This window comes from Poecilia reticulata, linkage group LG1 (assembly GCF_000633615.1).
Source record: "Poecilia reticulata strain Guanapo linkage group LG1, Guppy_female_1.0+MT, whole genome shotgun sequence".
Classification (NCBI taxonomy): Eukaryota; Metazoa; Chordata; class Actinopteri; order Cyprinodontiformes; family Poeciliidae; genus Poecilia; species Poecilia reticulata.
The window spans coordinates 25313381-25333758 of NC_024331.1; the positions used below are offsets into that span (position 1 = coordinate 25313381).

Consider the following 20378-nt stretch of genomic DNA (forward strand, 5'->3'; position numbering starts at 1 on the left):
GTACTTGATATTCAAACTGTACAGTTTCCTAATGAAGTGCAATCTGTTTTCACATTATTTACATGTTGATACACTTAAAAAAGACAAATTTTTCCTCACTGTCTGAAGTTAAATTAGACGAAGCTTTTCTTGTTTTAGATCAGTTGGAATTACCAAAATAATTTTAATTTATTAAATGCTAGAAAACTTACCAATAACATTTGTAGAGTTTTGTGTAACTTTCTTTGTCTATTATATTTAATTTAAGCAGGACGGTAATTTACCTTAACATGATTGGTTTGGATTGTTTCAATGTAATGAATTTTTATTGGTCCTGGTCTCTGTTGCTTATTGATCTGTGATTTTATACGTTTAACAATATTACTAAAATTGGAGGATTTTTTTGCTAAATGAGTGGTTTTTGTTGTGCTCTGACCTGTCAGGTGTGTAAGGTGTGTCAGAGACACTTCAAAACATAATTTTTTTAAATATTTTAGTTTATTTTATCCCTGCTGTCTAATGTAGAATACTGTCCCAAGACATTAATATTAGTAACAAATTTTGCCGCATAACAGTGGATTGAAACTGTCTTTTTAAAATTAATTAGTATTGTTTCTATCTCCAAACTGGTGCTGCCAAAGTTTGAAAACTTACCTTAAAAATGGTTGAAAAGTTCTCAAATTTTACGGTGGGATACACCGACCCACTTTTTTCACTTTTGATAATGATGCAGATACCTTAGCTTTGGTATCGGATCGATACTGATCCGATACAGAGAAACATCGTTGAATTAACTCTAAACATTTTGTTTTTAAAATATACTAATAGCTTCAGAAACTTGTCCAAATATGTAAAAACAACTCAGTTTTAACTTTATCATTCAGTGCAATCAGGAGTATTCACATCCAGTCTGGCTTGTTTTTAAAAAGCAAAACAACCAAAAACGGATCGTTTCTGTGTTCTTGTCCGTCCAGAACGTGGACTGGGAGGCGCTGCTGCACAGGAAGGTTCCCCCTCCCTTCGTCCCGTCTATTCGCAGCAAGGAAGACGTCAGCAACTTCGACGAGGAGTTCACCACGGAGCCTCCGGCGCTGACGCCGCCGCGCGAAGTGCGCTCACTCTCCCGCAGAGACCAGGAGAGCTTCAGAGACTTCGATTACGTCTCGGACCTCTGCTAATTTACCAAAACCGCAGGCCTCTGAGGAAGGAATGTTTGGTATTTTTAAAGGCTTCGTCGAAGATTCAGCCTCCCGCCGGACGATGCGAGCTCTCGTCTGCTATTAATTACACTGTGAATGAACGAAGAGACTGAGGAGAGTTTGGTGTATCTACTTTTTAAAGATTGTGATCTGACTAAATCAGAGCTAGGGCAGGTAGTTGTCGGGCTTAGACGCTCCTTCACAACAAAGAAACATAAACGTAAAACCCTTCATCCAGTCGGCGTACACCAGAGAGAAAACGCTGGCCTACGATTGGCTCGCGTACCGTCGACTGTTTAGGGTTTTCTCTGTGGCCTCTCAAACCAATGCCTTACATTTTTACTTCTGTGTGTTTTGTCACCCTTTGTAAACTGATTTAAAAAGTGTGCAGTGATGAAAGAAAACCAGAGAGTCTGTGCTCAAAATGTGGTAATTTATGGGGTATAAAGAAAACCACTGCTGTGGATTATTCTGATGTCCACAAACATCTTTTTAAAACTGTGCTGCTTTGATTTTATGTCTGTAATTTGCAAATAAGATGTATGTAATGCTTCATTTGTGCATTATTCAGCATCCAGCACATTTTTCTTTTTTTTTTTATTGCATACTTTGATCAGTAAATGTAATTTAAAAGTGTAGCAGAAAAACACTCAGAAGTCAGCATTAAAGCTATACTGCACACAGATTAGCAAAGGAAAACACTAAACTGTGCTGTATCATGTTGTTGCATATTAACTACATGCTACCAGAGTGTCTTCAACACCAGGGGTGTCCAAAGTGTGGCTCAGGGGCCATTTATGGCCTTGGAACCATTTTGTATGGCCCTCTGAGAACGCAACAAATTTGACCCTCCACTGGGAACTTTATACCATTTTTATAGCACAAGAACTTAATTCTTCACAAATTTGATTTGTCTTTAATTGAAAGTGTTGGACACAAGTATTTTTTCTTTTACTTGCCATATTTTCTTTTAATTTTAATTTCATTGTAAGTAGCTGTAAGTCAAAAAGTTCAGAAACTATCCACCATTTATTATGACAAAGTTGCCACTTTGTTTCAATAATGTTTAATTTGTTGATGAACATATAAAATTTTTTACTTATTTTGCGCTTCAAGTCAGAAAAACAATATGGCCCCTGAGTATTCTCAACTTTGGGATTCTAGCTGATGTTGCAAAAGTTTGGACACCCCTGTTTTACATAAAATAAGCCATTTCTTTCAGGAGCATTAAATCTTTAAGCTCAATGGTTGCACACTTGTTTTTTTCCCAGGATCGCATTAGTTGATATCAAAGTCATAAGGATAACAAACCTTTTCTTTGTGCAGCAGATGTCGCTGCTATACATTCTTCATAAATGGTCCCTTGAGAGTACAGCAGAGGAATACTTGTTGCATTAACAACAATTGATCCCATTTTATATAAGACATTTAGAGTACAGGAGTAGTTTGTTTTGAAACTGTATGATTGTGTGGATTTTCCTTGTGTACAATGAAGAAGTACCATAAAACATATGAAATGACATCTTTTATAAAGAAATCCTGCAGTGAACAACATGTCTGTTTATTGTTATTTCACTTTTACTTTTAATATTTAAATGTCTTTATTGAGAGTAAAAGCTGAACCAAACTGAAATTCATGTTTGTATGATGCTCAACGCTGAGGAATATATAAGGCAAAACATTTACAGCAATAACACACAACCCAGAAATAATCAGAACACAAACACAATATCATTAAATATTTCACAGTAAGGATATAAATATTTTGTCCTGGATGACTCCATAGGTTAGTGGTAAGCACTGCTTATCCGTCTCATTTGATTCTTCAGCACCTCTTTAAATCTAAATGGAGTATAGCTAGAAAGCCGTCGTGAGAGATGTTGGAGTTGGGGATATAATCCATATTTATTGTCATTGATGGAAAAAGTGGTTTGAACTTCCTCCTCGCTCTGCTCTTCATCCAGGAATCCTTTTCAAGCTCCTTTAAGATTTGGGGTCGTAGTTCAGGTATCATTTGAGCTTTTGACATGCTAATCAGTTGCGCTCAGGTGCAAAAAATTGTATATCTATACCATGTTGCCAAGGTTATGCGTCATAACTACCCAAAAGTAAAAATGTAAGAGCAAAAATCATTGCAGATATACAATGTCCAACACGAGAGGGAATAATTGATCAAACATGCAAAGCCTAAACAAAAATTGAACTACCTACTTAGTCTAACATACTTCCACCATGAGCAGCGTAATTCTAGAGTAATAATGTGATACGTTAAATGTTAAATATGGTTAGTTAGAATACTATTTAAAATGTAAGTTTTTACTAAGAAGAATTACATTTTAAATGCTTAAGTACATTAGAGACAACCCTGGGCTATTAAATGTATAATCGGTTTGCCATACACCCTGACTGACTGCCTACCAGGGAGGGGAGTCGCGAGCTCTGCGGGCAGCTACATGGTGCTGAATTTTTCAAGATGTCGTCGCTGGAACAGAGGTTGTCGCGAATCGAAGAGAAGCTAAAGCAAGAAAATGAAGAAGCTCGGCGGAGAATTGACCTCAACATCGACATGAGTCCGCAGCGCCCACGTCCGAGGCCTAGTGAGTGTCTACCGAAGCGGGTCCGGGGTGTTAGTAACGGTTAGAATCGCATCAGGAAAGACCCGAGAGGCGGAGAGAAGAAGCGGGGGGTGTTCTGCTGCTCCTAGCAGTTAGCTGCGTTGCTAACAGGCTAGCTACGTAAACAAACACTCACCCACCTTGGTTGTCATGTCAAATAGTTAACATAACGACTAGGACAGTTGGCAGTATAGCTAACGTAGAGCCGAGCTTAAAACCTAAAACATGATCGCGTCAGTTCTTCCTGACATTCTTGTTGCTGAATCAATTTAATACTAGTTCTGTCAAACATGCTAGGTTAGCAGGCTACACAGTTTGTGACAGGCCCAACGTCAATATGAAAAGTTTGTCATTTTCCCTTTATTATTGTGAGGCTAAAGCCGTGTCATTTATTCCTAATGGATGTTTCTGTTAGTATGTTATGCAAGCGGCATATTTGGTTGAGGCTTCGTGTTTATGCCAGTTCCTGGTAGGATTTCTGATCCTTGACCACAGAGACGGTAATTAGTTGAAGCCACCGCAGGTTAGCTAACGTCGGTTACTGGTTGAGCAGTGGTATTAAGCTCGAATTAAACGGGGAAAGACTTACCTTTGTTGTAGATAAGGGGGCATTATGTCTTTAGATCAAGGTATGAAATATCAACGATTAGTTTTATTTATTATACATTGAACATTCCTCTCTGTTTTCTCACAGCGCTTCATTTTACCCCACATTTTATGTTAAAGCTTTGATCCATATTGTATTAAAATAATATCTTTCCTGAAAAATCTATAAATAAACACCCCATTGTGACAATATGGGAAATGGTTTTAGAGTTTTTTGCAAGTGTACTGAAAATAGAAAACCAAGAAATCACACTTAGTATGCACAACGTTTGCAAAGAAGCTCAAAATTGATCTGTTTCCACAGCTTAAATGGAGTGAGCCTGTGGTGAATTCAGTTGATAGGACTGGATTTGGAAAGGCATACGCCTGTCTATTTAAGGTCGTGCAGTTGACCTCTGAGACAGGACTGTCTTGAGGCTCAAATCTGGAACAATTTCTGCTGCTTTGAAGGTCCCAATGAGCTCAATGGCCTGATCAATTATTCAATTATTATTATTATTATCATTATTATTATTATTAAAGTTTTAAAGCTGTGAATACAGATGTAAATGTGATTTCTTGCTTTTCTATTTTTAATAAATTTGCTAAAAATAAATGAAAAAATCCACATGATCATAATGGTGTATTTATGTGCAGAATTGTGAGGAAAGATATTAATTTAATCCAATTTAAATGAGGCTGTAACATGACAAAACATAGAGAAAGTGGAGCGCTGTGAATACTTTCTGGATGCTTCGTATGTCTTGTTTCAAATGTTGTGCACAAATGAAATGGCCTGACTTGACAGGAGCTGCTCAAGTTGTAATTATGGACGTTTGAGGGGCGGAAACTCAACACAACACCCAGAATTGCTCAACAAAGAAATTTGCTGGTGTTAGACTTTGCTAAAGCAACTAAACAAACTTTGTAGATACAAAATAAGAGTAGAAAAAGAAACAACTATTTTTTAAAAATGTAAGTGCACTCCATAGGCTGCAAGTTATTCCTGTGGATTGTAAAATGATAAATTGCCTTGTTAGAATGCTTTCTTTAAAAACTTGACAACCTGCATTGTGTAAATTTACATAAATGACTTAATGTCAATTAAGTCATTTTCTTTGTAATCAAATAGTCTGGAAGAAATGTAAGTGCACTCCATAGGCTGCAAGTTATTCCTGTGGATTGTAAAATGATAAATTGCCTTGTTAGAATGCTTTCTTTAAAAACTTGACAACCTGCATTGTGTAAATTTACATAAATGACTTAATGTCAATTAAGTCATTTTCTTTGTAATCAAATAGTCTGGAAGATTATTTATTTATTTTTTTAGGTTTTATTGGCTCCAGTGGCCTTTATTTGATAGTTAATTGACAGGAAAGTGGGTATTGAGAGATGGGGAGAACATGCGGCAAAGGTCAACAGGCTGGGAATCGAACCGGCGACGGCCACGTCGAGGACTAAGGCCTCCATATGTGGGTTGTGCTTAACCCCTGCGCCACCACAGCACACCCTGGAAGATTAATTTTGACTAAAAATACTAGATTGCAATCGTAAATTATAAATGTATCATATTGTCTTATTTTTATTTAAAACAGAGAAGACGTGACTATTAATTCTACGGCTAAAATATAACTTAGTAATTGTTGGCATTTTAATTGTGGCAGCACAAATGAATCTTCATACAGCGTGTGCAATTTTCATATCACAAATCACTGCTTGAAGTCCAATGATTGATGCTAATATGTTCAGTGGCTAAAAAGGGCAAAAGGTCACAGAAAGATGGATGCACAGATGAGAAATGGAGGAAAGAAGAAAATGATATGAATTTATCGCATCTGATGTCATAATCGCAATATTTACAGACATCATTGCCATCGTATGAATTCCTAAAAACATGTAGCCCTAGTTTTGATGTGTTTTTATTATTATTATTATTTTCTTACGTAAAGAAAAACTACAGAATAATCGATTGCTAATTTGAAAAAATGACGCTGCTTTTTACAGAAGTCCAACTGAGATTTCCTGATGGTGGTTTTTACTCAGGCTGCAGTCAAGTGTTTACCAGACACTCGTAACTCATAGTTTTAAAATAGTTATTTTCAATCAGAGGAACTAGATTCCTCACCGAAAATATTACATCTAGTGTGTAGATGACTTCTTTCAGCCAACTGACCAGAAGTGTACAGCAGCATGTGGGGGAGGGGCTAGCGCTACGTCGCTCTATGGGTGGAGAAACAGCAGTTTTGGTTTGTGTAACACTGAAACTGGGTGATTTGGACAAAAATAGATTGTTTTTGTTCAATACAATCTGAAATAAACAAACGAGTTGCTGAGATAACATCAGTTTGAGAAAAAAAACTAAACACAACACAAGCAAACTAAAAAAAAAAGCTCTTTAATTAGCAAAATATTCTACAGAAGACATTTGCGGTGCTGTTTCAGTAAAACCATAAAATATTCTAAATGACGTTAAACAACCCACATACTGTCTGAAAGGCCGTTTCTATCGTCTTTTATTGACTTTGAAGCCTCTTCATCATCGTTATTGTCATTTTCTGTTCCTTGCTAAAATATTTGAATCTTGCCGGTCACTGTGTGAATGTGGTGCCGTCTGTCAGAGCAGAAGAGAAGCCAACAAGCAAACAATCTGACTGAATGAAAGCTTATCCTGCTGCTGCAGACCTCTAGCTCTAGTCCAAACATCAGAAATACAACAGTCGGCTCCAGATAAGTCAAATCAGGGTGACTCTCGCCTAACTGTGGCCATGGACAAAGTTACTTCTTATCAAAACAGAACAGTTTTTACATTAGAAACCTTGATTTTTAACTTACCAACTTTTGTGGCCGATTGCTGATTACCAATCTTTTAATAAGCTTAACCTGCCGACTCCGATTTTAGCCGATACCATTTTTAACCTATACCATTTTTTTTTTGGTCTGAAATGTTGCTTAATATCGCAAGAAAGTTGTTGAGTTGACAACAGTAACTATTGTTAATTGTAAACGTGCAGACATAACTTGGTGGGCGGGTCTGTCAGTCAAACTTTTCTCACTAGAGAGTAAAAGAGGACAGTGGTCGATTCTTAGACGTTTGCCTAGCTAGATAAGATCGGTGGATAAGATCGGCTTCACATGTAAAAATCGGCTGATCAACGATCTCCCAAAATTAAGGAAATCGGCGCCGATAAATCGGTGCGCCCCTATTTTTAGCCCAGTGATTTTTAACACGCAACACGTCGATGACCGGTTCTGCTTGCATCGGAGCGAGTCGTCAGTGCTGCAGACATGACGCTTTGTATTAAAATCCTGCTGTGATGCACCAACTCTGTGGTTCTACAGGCGAAAATATCTTCCAGACAAATAATAAAAAAAAAACCTTTCCTTTTGGTTGTTGGTTAAAATAACCTGTTTAAGAGAATCCCTTGGCTTATTTTACTTTTTTGGTATTTTCCGGTATGGAAACCGTAAAGGGGTAGAAACCTTATTGTTGTGTTTTATGGCGGTGTGCATGTGGGGCACATGTGACTGTCTGAGCAGAACAGTGCAGTAACGTCCGTGTGTGTGTATATTTTCTTTCTTCTGTCTAGTCATCGTGATCCAGCTCAGTCCTGCTCCAGCCCCCTCCCAGCGTGCAGGTATCATTCAATCCATCGCTCCTTCTGCCACTGCACCCCGTCACATCTGTGCCCCCCGTTTCTGCTCTCATCCTCTGCACCCACATCCTCCTCTCTGCACCATGTATCGTCTTTTATTGAGATAAAAACGTTTAAAATAGATGAAAAGTTGGGATATTTCCTTATCTAGCATGTTCTGGTCAAGATTAGCGTTTACTAAAGGATGAAACAACTTTGCTGTAAAACCTTCAGCTTCCTGTTATCCACTGAAGTATAAATCCTCATTATGGTTACAGGAATAAACAGCCTTTCTGGAAGCTCTTGATTCTCCTGACATTCATCCTAATCATTTATTCTTCCCTTAATATCAGCTTCCGCACAAAAATATAATTTATTTTTAAAATTTGTCCCTTCAGTCTTTCATGATTGTGGGAAATTTACTCAAAATCAATATATTTGTTCATGCTAATGCATAATTATGAGTTTATTGCAAAGTTTTTAGCAAAAACTGCTAACTCTGACCTGCAGGTGGCAGTATTTATTACTTTTACTACACTGAAGTGTCAGTCTTTGATGTCTGATTAAAGTCTGATTAAGGCGATTTGCAAAAATTGAGCCATTTAAGTTTGTTAAAGAATAAAAATGTTTTTCACTCTGTCCGCTTGTTCATTTTCACGTCTTTGTTCCCGTTTTATATGTAGATTTTGGAAGAAATTTAAAGAGGAAAAATATAGCAAAATATATTAACTACATGCTGCTAGAGTGTCTTCTAAACTCTTACTTTACAAAATCTGTGATTTTGATTGGAAAATCATCAAACTAAGTGATTTAGACGGAATGATTAAGGCGGAAATGATTAATTTATTATTGAAATAATTATCCAAGTTAGTAATTGGTTAATCATTATAAAAAAAAAGCTCATAATGTCAAACTGTCCAAAAACTATATACAGTTTGCATATAAGATTAAAAATAAGAAAATTGTAAATATGTTCTTCCCAGAACAATTAGCTTCACCTGTTTCGAATTCTGTAAATACATTAAATAAAAATCTCCTATTAAGAGCCTTTTGCTATCAGTTATTATTTTAATTTAAAAATTAATCAACAGATTATTCCTACACTGATGAGTCAAAGAACTGAGATTCTCACATGTTGATGCTACAAGTATTTTTTAAGCTGCAGATGCATCTTTTGCATACACTATAGAAATGCTGTTGCATTTTACTTAATAAAATGTTTATTTTCATATTTTAAACAAAAAGAAGTCGTTTGCATTTTTTAGTGCAACTATAATGTGTAAAACGAGCTTAAGTGAGTAAATATAAAATCTGCAGAATATGCCAAATTTTCTTATTCAATTAATCATCAGCATTATCGATTTACTAAAAATAATTGTTCGTTTCAGCCGTAGAAATAATTAAAATATGAAGCTGCTGCCATCTCTCAGCACTTTAATCCTCCACCTTTCTGTTTTCACGGCCGGATAAATTGAGTTTGTGACACTAAACCTGGTAGCTCATCATTTACTCCTCCGGTAAACTCACCACATCCCCCGTCGTCTTTCCATCTCTCCTCCTCCTCCTCTGTGCGTGCGTGTGTGTGTGTGTGTCTGTGTGTGTGTGTGTGTGTGTGCCAGTGGCAGGGCAGTGTTGGTATGTGTCGTTGTGCGCGTGTGCAGGACGATTAACCCTTGTTTTGCTGGAGGCGGCAGAGAATCACAGTGCATGTGGCTTTCCTGCACGATGCGATGGAATGGGTTTCCTGTTTGACTCGGTCTCTAATCCAGCATCCCCTCTGGTCCGTCTGCAGGAGTGCTGTGAAAACTCTGGCCTCCTTTCTCTCAGCGTTTTTCTTTCCGTGCCAACTGAAGACCCGGCTTCCTGTCCAAGTCTGACCCCACTGTCTGACTTCGAGCTTCGTCTCTGCCACGCCGTTTTGGCTGAATTTCTCCTCTCTCTCTCTCTCTCTCACACGTTGGATTGTTGGATGTCTGTTTTCCGTGTACTGGCACCCTCCGTTTCCTTTTGCAGTGGCACTGTATGAACTGGAGGCTGGGCAGCAGCGCCTCCTCTTCTCCCTGCTATGTCTGTCTCCCAAATCTGTCTGGAGTCGGTCAAACCGTGGGGATGCTAACTGCTAAAGACTGCCTGAATCTCCACACTAACTCCTCCTCCGTTTCACTAACTGGTTCTCTTCTTACAGGCTGATCCATCCAGGTGACACAAGGATGCAGACGTCTTCTCTCCTCTGGGAGGAGCCGCAAACCTGTTATAAATTAGGAAAATAGGAGTTAAATGCCAAATCTGGAGTTCATCATATGTTAGGAAGCTGGTTGTGAATATTTACATTGAATTTTCATCTATAAATGGAGACTGAAATGTTTTTTTGAGGGGGGGTTTGTTTTGTTTTTTTGGCCATCAAATGGATAAAAGAATCGTTCAACTTTCTGTAAATACAACAGAATTTGCTTTCCAATGCAAATAATATTCTAACTACTGAAGTTTTTTTTTTAATTCACAACTTCAAAAAAAATGTCAAGGATTATTAGAATTTTACTGAATTTTATTTTTTTTAAAAATTGTGCTACAACCACAAACCATCATGTCATTTTCCTTTTAAGTTTCAAATATGCACTTTATTATGTTCGTCTATCATTATTTCTATAAAATGTAAGAAAGTTTGTGGTTGAAACCTCACAAAACTTTAGTAGATATTACCTAATTATACTCAGCAAAGATGCATAGAGTTTACACCTCAGTTGAAGATTGCATTTCTGTTCTTCAGCTGGATTTTATTCTTAAAATATCCAGAATGATGTTTAAAAAGAAAAGCTTTGATGAGAGTTGATCCCAGAACGTTTTCCTGCGTTTCGATTTATTAATTTTTTTCCATGAGAGCAGCATTTTGAGGTTTTTCTGCGAGATGACATCCCTGTTTGTTTTTACACCGGGTCGGGATATCAGCTAAACAAAAACAAAGCTTTTGACTTTGTGGGTGTGGCCGTGAAAGAACTCCCTGACCAGGCCAAGGCCAGTTTCTCTGGTGGGTCTGGGGAACCGGCAGAAGAAGTTATAGCCAGAAAAGCTTAGAAAAGCTCTTGAAGACAGAACATCTGCATCCCGGTCACCGACAGACGGTCCTAATTCACCAGAATAAGAATGTAACTGCGGTCGACGTGTCGCTCACTGATGTTCAATGTTGTACTTCAACCCAGCTCTCCAGCTGCCCCTGGTCAACGACGGAGGCAGCCGCTCGTCGTCCTCGGAGAGCTCGCCTCAGCACCACCCGTATCCCAGCCGCCCGCGACACATGCTCACCCTGCCCACGCCTCCCTACAGCCTGCAGAAGAGCCTGGAGAAGTACGTGTGATCTTTAAAGTGTTGTCATATTCATTTATGGGAAGTTGTTGGTGTCGAATGTCTTAAATCATGAAGCATAAACATCTGTTGGGAAACGGGACGGGGAAACGAACCTTGCATCCGTTTATGGATGGGTACAATAGCAAATTTTTCTGGATGATAAATTGTTCCAGAAGTTGTGATAATGATAAATGATAATGTTGTTTTGAGACCATTTTCACGTAATATAATAGTAATAATGGCTTAATAATGCAAGAACACATTCTCAAGAATCAATAAAATTTAACACTGGAACTGGAAGATATTTTAAATAAACAGAACAACAAATAAAATTAATGTTGAAGTCTTTGTGAACACAATTTTGTTGAGACCAAAGCACCAAACTGAAAACATTTATCATCCAGGTTTTGGTAGAAAGAGGGAAAGAAAGAGATAAACAATAAATCATACTAATGGTTTTCAGTGTGGAGATTGACCAGAAACTGCAGGAGATCATGAGGCAGACGGGTTACCTGAAGATCGACGGACAGGTGAGATCACAACAGGGATCTCAGTCATAAAACGTCACGTAGGATCTAAACTAAAAGAGCCCAAAAACAATCCAGATTTATTAAACCGAGCACACCAGGAGGTCATTTCTGCTTTATGAATCCCAGCTGCACCTCAGCATTTGCATTGTGTTTTTATGCCTCCTGATTTCACAAGAGGTGAATTCTTAGATGCTTCAGAAACAATCTTTTGTTTTGCTCATCATTATTTGCCGCCCTTTTAACAAAACAAATCAGTTAATTATATTCACACGGATTCTTGTTGAAAGGGAATTTGTTTGATTAAGAATCAGAAAACAGGAGACTGCATCGCTTTGGTGCAGATTATTATTTCAGTTTTAATCATTTGCTATCTTGATATGAATGATCTGAAACGTTTGGACCTCCACAGCGGTATCCAGCAGAAGTAACGGACCTAATCAGTGAGGGAGAGATCGGCAGCGGGACGTGTGGACAGGTCTTCAAAGTCCGGTTCAAGAAGACGGGCCACGTCATCGCAGTCAAGGCAAGAAGAGCCCTTAGTGTGTCTGAAGGAACAGCAGCGACCGTCTTCTCTGCTTCCTGTTCCTTAAGTTTTTTCAACTCCTTATTGATGTAAATAAGTAAAGTTTATTTATTCAGGACTGTTTCACAAGTCAAAAAACACAAAGTGCTTTACAGTGAAAACAAATGATAAATACAGAAGATAAAATCAGAAGATCATACAGCAAAAGATCAGCTAAAAGCTACTCTGAATAAATGAGTCTTTAACTGCTTCTTAAAAGAAAGTTAGAAGCTTATGAACATTTCTTGGCTGAAAACTATAATTTCTGATTAATCCTAAGGGAATGACGCTCCAGTGACGGACAGAATAAAGAACAACTCAAAGATATTTTAGGTTTGGTTTGACTAAAGACGCCAAGACACAAAGGTGTTGCTTGTTTTCAGTCACCTGGTTTTCCGGGGCAATAATCAGGATCTTATCAGAGTTCAACTGCAGGTCGTTCGCACAGAGCCAATGTTTGATGCTTCTACAGCCGTTTACTAACGACGACACCTTTAATTTTTCAGCTGATTTAAAAGAACAGTAGAGCTGAAAATCATCAGCAAAGAAATAATTTACAAGGGGGAAATTTACAGAAAAAAGCGAGACTGAGCCCTGTGGTGCCCCACATGCCAGGTTCCCTGAGTCGGACATGATCTGGTTTCCAAGAACAAAAAAAGTTCTGCCATTGTTGTTTTTCCTCAGTCAGAGCTTCCTCTCTGTCACAGAAACCTGTTAGTCCTCTTATCGGATACTTTCGTTGTTCAGAAACAAGATCTCAAAAGTCTAAACGCAGATTGATAAACTAACATATGATAAGGTTTCTAATACTAACCATAAATGGCCCATATGCTTTGCATACCAGGTCACTGAAGATCACCTTTGATTAACGGCAGAAGCAGCCATAATTCTCACGTTGCTAAACAGTCCTGGATTAGTGGTAATAAACTAAACGTTCGTCTGACTGCTAACAGAAGAGCTGATGTTTCACTCCTGAATTATTTGTCGTAGACATCAAATATAAACCTGGAGCCAGACGCTTAGCTCTTACTCATCTGAGTGTTTGTGTTAGCAAACTGTCCCGACGCTTAAATCAATGCAGAAATACAGAAACGATCTAGAACCAAAACAAATGATGCAGCCTGTTGAGACGTGTAGAAACGCATCAGGTTTTATTAAATTAAAATGTTGAGCTTAAAGCTTTGCTTCATCGCTTGCAGTTAGAGAGAACTGGTTAAATGCTCCAGTTGGAGTGTTTTACAGGTCAAAAATGTCTTCACATATTTAAAATACATGTTTGTTTTGTTACTTTATCCAAGCAGAATCTTCCTGCTAAGCTTCATATTCTTTAACAGGCTGTACTGTAATTTTCTCAACTCAGTGTTCAGTTTAAAAACACTGTTGACCCCAAACAACATTCAGCAGCACATCAGCCAGCAGGAGCAGCTAAATCCTCTTTCATTTCGCTAAAACAGACCCAGCAGAGTCTGTTTTACCTTTATCTCAACCTTAATATCGATAAATATTAAGATTTGTACGTTTGTGTCGACAGCAAATGCGTCGTACGGGAAACAAGGATGAAAACAAGCGGATCCTCATGGACCTGGATGTGGTGCTGAAGAGTCACGACTGCCCTTACATCATTCAGTGCTACGGCGCCATAGTTACCAACGTGAGTAACTCTGAAGTGCCTCCCAGTGTCGGTGCTGATGCGTTTGTGTTGATTTTAGCTGCTAAATATTAGGTGTGTGTGTGTTTGCGTGTCCAGACGGATGTTTTCATCGCGATGGAGCTGATGGGAACCTGTGCAGAAAAGCTGAAAAAGAGAATCCAAGGCCCAATCCCGGAGCGAATCCTGGGAAAGATGACCGTTGCAGTAAGTCACAGGAACGCACTCTGACTTCCAACACGTTTCACTTTAACCAGCCGTCGTTTCTGTTCTGCAGATAGTGAAGGCGTTGTTGTATCTGAAGGAGAAGCACGGCGTCATCCACCGCGACGTCAAACCGTCAAACATCCTGATCGACGCCAAGGGTCAGATCAAACTGTGCGACTTCGGCATCAGCGGTCGCCTCGTGGATTCAAAGGCGAAGACTCGCAGTGCCGGCTGTGCTGCCTACATGGCGGTGAGAAAACACCCAGTCAGGAAGCTAAACTCTTCCTAAAACATTCATTTGTTTTCCATTTGGTCTCTCTGTAGTGCCATGAATGTCTAGGGCTTTAGCTAATTATTAGTTTAGTTATTGATTAATTGGATAAAAAAAAGTCAGCATGTTCTGCAAATTTTATTTTTAAATCTAACATTTAACGATTCAAATAATTAAATTCCATTTTAAATACAAAAATAAACATTTATTGACTAAAATTTATGCATTTTCAGCAAAAAAAAATACGTTTAACATCAACATGGAGAATCTCTGCCTTTTTGCTTGACTTGGCATTAATGACTGATATGTTGAATAATTTTTTAATCAATAATTGGATAGCAAAAGGTGCTTAATAAGAGATTTGTGCTTACAGAACCTGAATCACAGGAAGCTAAAACTGTCACCTTGTGAAAGTTTGAGTGAAACTATTTACAGACAAAGGTGTTATTTAATCTTAAATGCTAAATGTGTGTATATATTTCTTTGTACAGTTTTGGCTTATTTATTACTCTGAGTATTTTTTAACAAATGGCTTTTTTGTAGTGTTCAGTTAATAATTCATCAATTACTAAATTAGTGGATGATTATTTCAATAAATTTGTCACGATTAATTTCTTCAGCCCTATAATTTTCAGTTTTTATGTGATAAATTACATTGAAATAGACGGTGTGAAAAAGAGGAAGCAAATTATTGAACAGAAATTGAGTTACTAATTATTTTTATTAGAAATGCTTGTGTGCAGATGAAACATCCACAGATTTCCTGAACTGAGTTTTCCTGTTTTTCTTTTCCCTTTTTTTTGCAGCCTGAGAGAATAGACCCTCCAGACCCCACCAAACCTGATTATGATATTCGAGCAGACGTGTGGAGTCTCGGCATTTCTCTGGTAAACCGGTTGATTGTTATTATTTACAGTTTCTTTCTGTTTATCCTGTTTGTTTGTTTGCTTTTTTAGTATTCATGTTGGAGGCCTGGGTTGATGTCGGGTATCAAGGTGTGCCAGGGTTTACAAAAACTGCTTGTATGCTAATGTTAAAGTGACTTATTTCTCTGTATAGAGGAAAAACCAGAACAGTTACTGTGCTGCATTTTTTTAAGCAAAAAAATCATCAAAATATTGCATTTTTTAAATTATTATTATTATTATTATTAATCATTATTATTTGACTCTGTATTATTTGAAACTTCCTCAGCAATCCTAACTTACAGCAGCACAAAAAAAAGAGCTATGGGTCGCCTGTCTATGCTGAGAGAGAAAAACTATATATATATATATATATACAGACACATATAATCACAGGTTTGTGCATTAAAAGTTAACTTAAACTGGAGGAAACATGAAGGCACCAGATGTGTCTCAATAACCAAGATCTTAACTGCATCTTTAAAAAAAAAAAAGTAGCACATGACACCATTTCATTTGGATAGTTGGATTGTTTTAAGCATTTGCAAGTTAATTTGTTAAACTGAGCTCTACCTGTGTAGTATAAATTTACGTGCGTAACGAAGATTGGCTCCACAAAAGTCTCGCCTTAAACCACATTCTTTGACTTTTAGTGAAATTAGTGCTGGGTGGATTCAACGTCTCAAACGCAGAAAGAGGAAGGAATGAATAGTGATATTTTTTATTTAAGACGTTGTTTGTTGTTTCCAGGTGGAGCTAGCCACTGGACAGTTTCCCTACAAGAACTGCAAGACGGACTTTGAGGTTCTGACCAAAGTGCTGCAGGAAGATCCTCCTGTGTTGCCTCTAAGCATGGGTTTCTCTCTCGACTTCCAGTCCTTTGTCAAAGACTGGTGAGTTTAGATCACCACACTCTGCCTCAAACAAACAATACTGATCATAAGTCCAGAACTTAAAACCTCTGAGTTGTACATCTCAGAGGTAAAATGGTTGAAATAAAAGCCACTTTTAGAAAATAGTTTCTGTCATTTGGAATTTCATTTTTATTTTTTTAGAAAAACAAACAAGGAAACAAATTATTATTGCAAAGCAAATCTGGATTTTAAAAAAAGTGAGGTTTATTTATAAGCCATATCACCCTCCTGCCCTATTCAAGGTGTTATCTTCTGAAAAATGTACATTTTTAGAAAAACATCCAATCATGTAAATATTTGTGCCTGTGTTTCCCCACAGCCTCACAAAGGATCACAGAAAAAGGCCAAAATACCATCAGCTGTTGGTAAGTTGCACTTTCTGTGAACTAGTACAGAATTTGTGATTACTTAAAGAGAATCTGTTAAGAAAGATTCATATTGTGCATGTTTTTGTGCTTCCGTTTGGGTCTCAACTGCTTCTAAAAACAACCCAAGCTCTGATAAAAAAACAACAAGTTGTTTTTTGGAAATAAGTTAATGTTTTTTAGTGTCTGAAAAATTAACCGTTTCAAAAACTTCCCTATTGTTAAGTCACAAATCAGCTGATGCTGCTCCTCACCTAGCAACCCTGTCCGTTGCCTAGCAACCCAAGCAGAGCTCCAGCACTTTTGGTCAGTTGGTTTTACTGCTGTATGCTCAGTACAATGGCTGCTGGAAAAGAAAAGTATTTTACCACCCAGAAACCACTTCCTGTGTTCTTGTTGGCTGTGCAGGAGGCTCTTCTAATGCTTTTCAAAGATGTACAGTTGTGTAACTGGGCATCTGTTTGCAGCCATTTTCACATTCGGGTTTAAACTCTTGAGTTGGGGGCGCGGCCAGCAGGGATTGGATTTAAAGTGACAAGACGCCCTAAAACAACTTATTCTGGAAGGAGCTCAAATAGGCAGAGCTGTGCAGACTAAAATCTCATTATCCAAGAAGGATTTTCTGTAATGAACATGTTTTGTTAAGCGCTTAGATCTCGAATAACCTGCTAAAGGAATCACTTTTGAAGAACAACTGGTCACTCTCTTGTTTCTCCTCTTTGCCACAGGAGCACAGTTTCATCCGGCGCTACGAGGTTCTGGAGGTGGACGTGGCTGGCTGGTTTCAGGCGGTGATGGAGCGCACCGAGTCGCCTCGCAGCAGCCAGTGCTACAGCCATCAACACATGCTCCACTCGCTGCTCAGCAGGTAGCCTGACCCGGCCTCTGCTCGGCCCGAAAGCCGGACCGGACCAGCCGAGCTTCAGCTTCAGCCCAGGCTCGGTCTGATCTGGTCTCGCTGTTCGCATCGACGTCCAGCTCCAGAACCCATCCTGCCTGTCCACCAACCAGAGGACTCATGATGAACAGATGGAGTGATGGACAGAGGTGTGCTAATGGATGGATGGATAGCTTACTGTAATATTTAGTCATGTGTAAAATCTGGACTGGAGGAGGGATCAGATGCACACTTTAGCTAGCTTCGTTCACTCAGACAAGACGATCTCCTCTCATCACACGCACACAGTCTGTCTCCTGTACTTCCTCCAGGTTTTCATCCTTCTGCTTGTCGGTTTCCAGCATCGATCAATCAGCAGCGCAGTCACTACACACTGGAGCAAAACGTCTGCTGCGATAGCAAGGAGAGGAAAACTGTGCAATTCTGAACCTTCAGGTGTTTTTACTATCGTACGTTCTCAGGCGTAGATTCTCTGTATGAATGAACAAATATTTCATAACCACCTTCACACTACAGCGCTAACACCCACAGAAAGGGATTTTTGTTTTCTTCATATTTTTATGTTTGTAGTGACTCTAGGTGACTTTAATTTATCCACAAAGTATAACAGAAGACAAGTTATTTTAATTAGAAACTGCATATTTGGAAAAACAAAAAAAGTTCCTAAAAAAATTAGTGTTGCATTGTAGGTTTTTAGACATGTTTGTCTCTTCTTGTTTTTGCGTTTATCGGAATGTTTTATGGCGAGTCTAAAAGGAAGAGAAGTTAGTCGGAAAGCAAATTGGTGGAGAGAAACTGGAAGATTTAAGAGAAGTTGGATCGAAAATGGAAAGTCAGGCCAGGAGTTGGCAGATGTTTTGTAGGCAGAGCGTCCTAGTCCAAACATCAGTCTGTTTGGCTACCTCTTCCTCTTTCTGTTCAGGCTGCCTCGGCAGCGTCGTTTCCAGACCAAAGGCTGCGTGTGGCTTGATGTTCAGGAAGGAGCAGAAAGCTTCAGGTGTGACGATTATGGCGTTTATCGAGCTTCTGGGAGAGACTGTCGACATAAAACCTTTGGTTTCACACACAAACTTTTACTAATTAACTCCATAAATGAGTTGAGTAATGAGAAATGTTTATTTTGAGCTAAAACTTGAATTTTTATTCTTTTTAGTTCTCAAAAAGAATTAAAATTCTGAATGAACAGCAGTCATGTTCATTTTTAAAATAAACCCCATTTGTGCTTCCTCTAACTTCATTCGTTTTAAACATAAATAATATCCGTAAATTTAAAAACGGGCGATTTTTAAACATGTTATCCAGGTTTCTAGCTGGTCAGTCGACATGAGAAAGATGACCGATTCGTTTCCAAAAGCTACTCGAAGTGTGTTTATGTTGACGTCTCTGACCCGGAGGATCGTTGGGATGAAAACAGATGTTGGTCCAGCAGAACCGATCAGAGCCCATCTGCCACGGCCAAAGCCTCGCAGACGGAGAGTCCAGCGTTTCACTCTCACCGAACCAAATCACAGCTAGACGCAGAGCCGAGGAGCGGCGGCGGCGGCAGACCGGAGGATGTTTAGTGTTGGCGAGACACAGGAATGTTGTTGAGAAAAGCAGAAAAGATGAGAGGAAATCAAAACGACGGGAATATGAGGAGAGAGACGAGGGCTGAGGCGAGAAGGAAGCTGGAGAGCGTGAAGAAAGTGTGACGACAAGATCGAGAAAAGTTGCAGGGAGGATGCAGATGAGACGGAGACTAGCTGGCTTCTGTAAGAGCTTTCCTGGTGTTGCACCAACTTACCAATTACGAGTTTAGTTAGTGTGTCGTTTACTGTTCTTTTCTGTCAAACTGCATTATTTATTGACGTGTTTTTACTGCTGCTACTTTTGATTGCTTTAGACGCTGCTGTCGCTTCTTTTCCCCAAAGTCCAAAAAAACTTTAATCGTTTGTTATTTTTCTTTTTTTTAAAAGCCAAATAAATAATCATGCAACGTCTGCATGTCTTACCAAATACAAAAACACCAAGTCTGAGGAGAGCAAAGTTAAGTGAGAGATGGCGAAAGGGAAGTGCTGGGAAAGAACTAACACACAACGTAAACGCACGCCTCACCTCAAACTAAGTAGGAAGTGTTCTTGAATAACCGCACCGCACTACAGCTCTGTACAGTGTACATACAGCGTCCAGTCCAGTCCATCCAGTCCTCCATCCATCCGTCCATCCCTCCGTCTGTCCACACCAAAGGCCACCGCAACTCAACTAACGTGCAAGAGCAAAGCTGTCACGACTGCGTTTGTGAGGAACATTTATAACGCCGAGCTGCGTGAACTCTGTAACTAGTGGGAAAGAGTGCGTGTGTGTGTGTGTGTGTGTGTGTGTGTGTGTGTGTGTGTGTGTGTGTGAGGGATGCTGTATGATAGCGGTGCTGTGTGTGTGTGTGTGTGTGTGCGCGCGCAGAGGGAGACTGGTGCATCGCCAGCAGGGGGCAGACACACTCGACCATCTGCTCAGGGAATCTGAACAGAACGAGAATCACGCAAAAACAAAACCTGAATAGGAAAATCGAAATGGATTTTATTAAGTAGCGGCAGCGACGTTGGTGTAGCAATATATTTACCTCACTGGGCAACATGCTGGGTTGATGAGAACAAGAAAAGGTTTTGGCAATATTTCTGGAAAACAAAGATTTCCCACAATATTAGCTTAAAAATCTAAAATTAGTTTTCAGTAACTTCTGTTCAGTG

At 39.0% G+C, this 20378-nt stretch overlaps 2 protein-coding genes across 4 annotated transcripts in view; both read left to right on the forward strand.

Annotated features, from left to right (window-relative positions):
* The window catches only part of pkn1a (protein kinase N1a), a 61434-nt gene extending 58707 nt beyond the window's left edge, over nucleotides 1-2727 (forward strand). For both annotated transcript variants that reach the window (XM_008414254.2, XM_008414244.2), the window contains exon 23: nucleotides 954-2727. In XM_008414254.2, coding sequence (XP_008412476.1) covers nucleotides 954-1157 — 204 coding nt within the window. In that variant the 3' untranslated portion in view covers nucleotides 1158-2727. The remainder of the gene's footprint in view (nucleotides 1-953) is intronic.
* Nucleotides 2728-3573: 846 nt separating this feature from the next.
* Nucleotides 3574-20050, forward strand: map2k7 (mitogen-activated protein kinase kinase 7). 2 transcript variants are annotated; one of them, XM_008414223.2, is made up of 12 exons: nucleotides 3574-3775; nucleotides 7966-8013; nucleotides 11208-11352; nucleotides 11816-11882; nucleotides 12292-12405; nucleotides 13976-14095; nucleotides 14192-14299; nucleotides 14370-14549; nucleotides 15377-15457; nucleotides 16226-16368; nucleotides 16709-16754; nucleotides 17483-20050. In XM_008414223.2, exons 1-12 carry the CDS (start codon nucleotides 3652-3654, stop codon nucleotides 17624-17626), a joined length of 1320 nt encoding a protein of 439 aa, XP_008412445.1. In that variant the 5' UTR covers nucleotides 3574-3651; the 3' UTR covers nucleotides 17627-20050. The 2 variants fall into 2 exon arrangements, with proteins under 2 accessions (XP_008412445.1, XP_008412453.1); XM_008414231.2 differs by lacking the exon at nucleotides 7966-8013.
* Nucleotides 20051-20378: the final 328 nt, after the last annotated feature.

What these genes read in the sequence shown, in the direction of transcription:
- map2k7 (XM_008414223.2), top strand. Translation starts at nt 3,652, where the DNA reads ATGTCGTCGCTGGAACAGAGGTTGTCGCGAATCGAAGAGAAGCTAAAG. An exon ending in GGAGTCTCGGCATTTCTCTG is followed by an intron (nt 15,458 to 16,225) that starts GTAAACCGGTTG and finishes TGTTGTTTCCAG; the next exon opens with GTGGAGCTAGCCACTGGACA. An exon ending in CAAAATACCATCAGCTGTTG is followed by an intron (nt 16,755 to 17,482) that starts GTAAGTTGCACT and finishes TCTTTGCCACAG; the next exon opens with GAGCACAGTTTCATCCGGCG.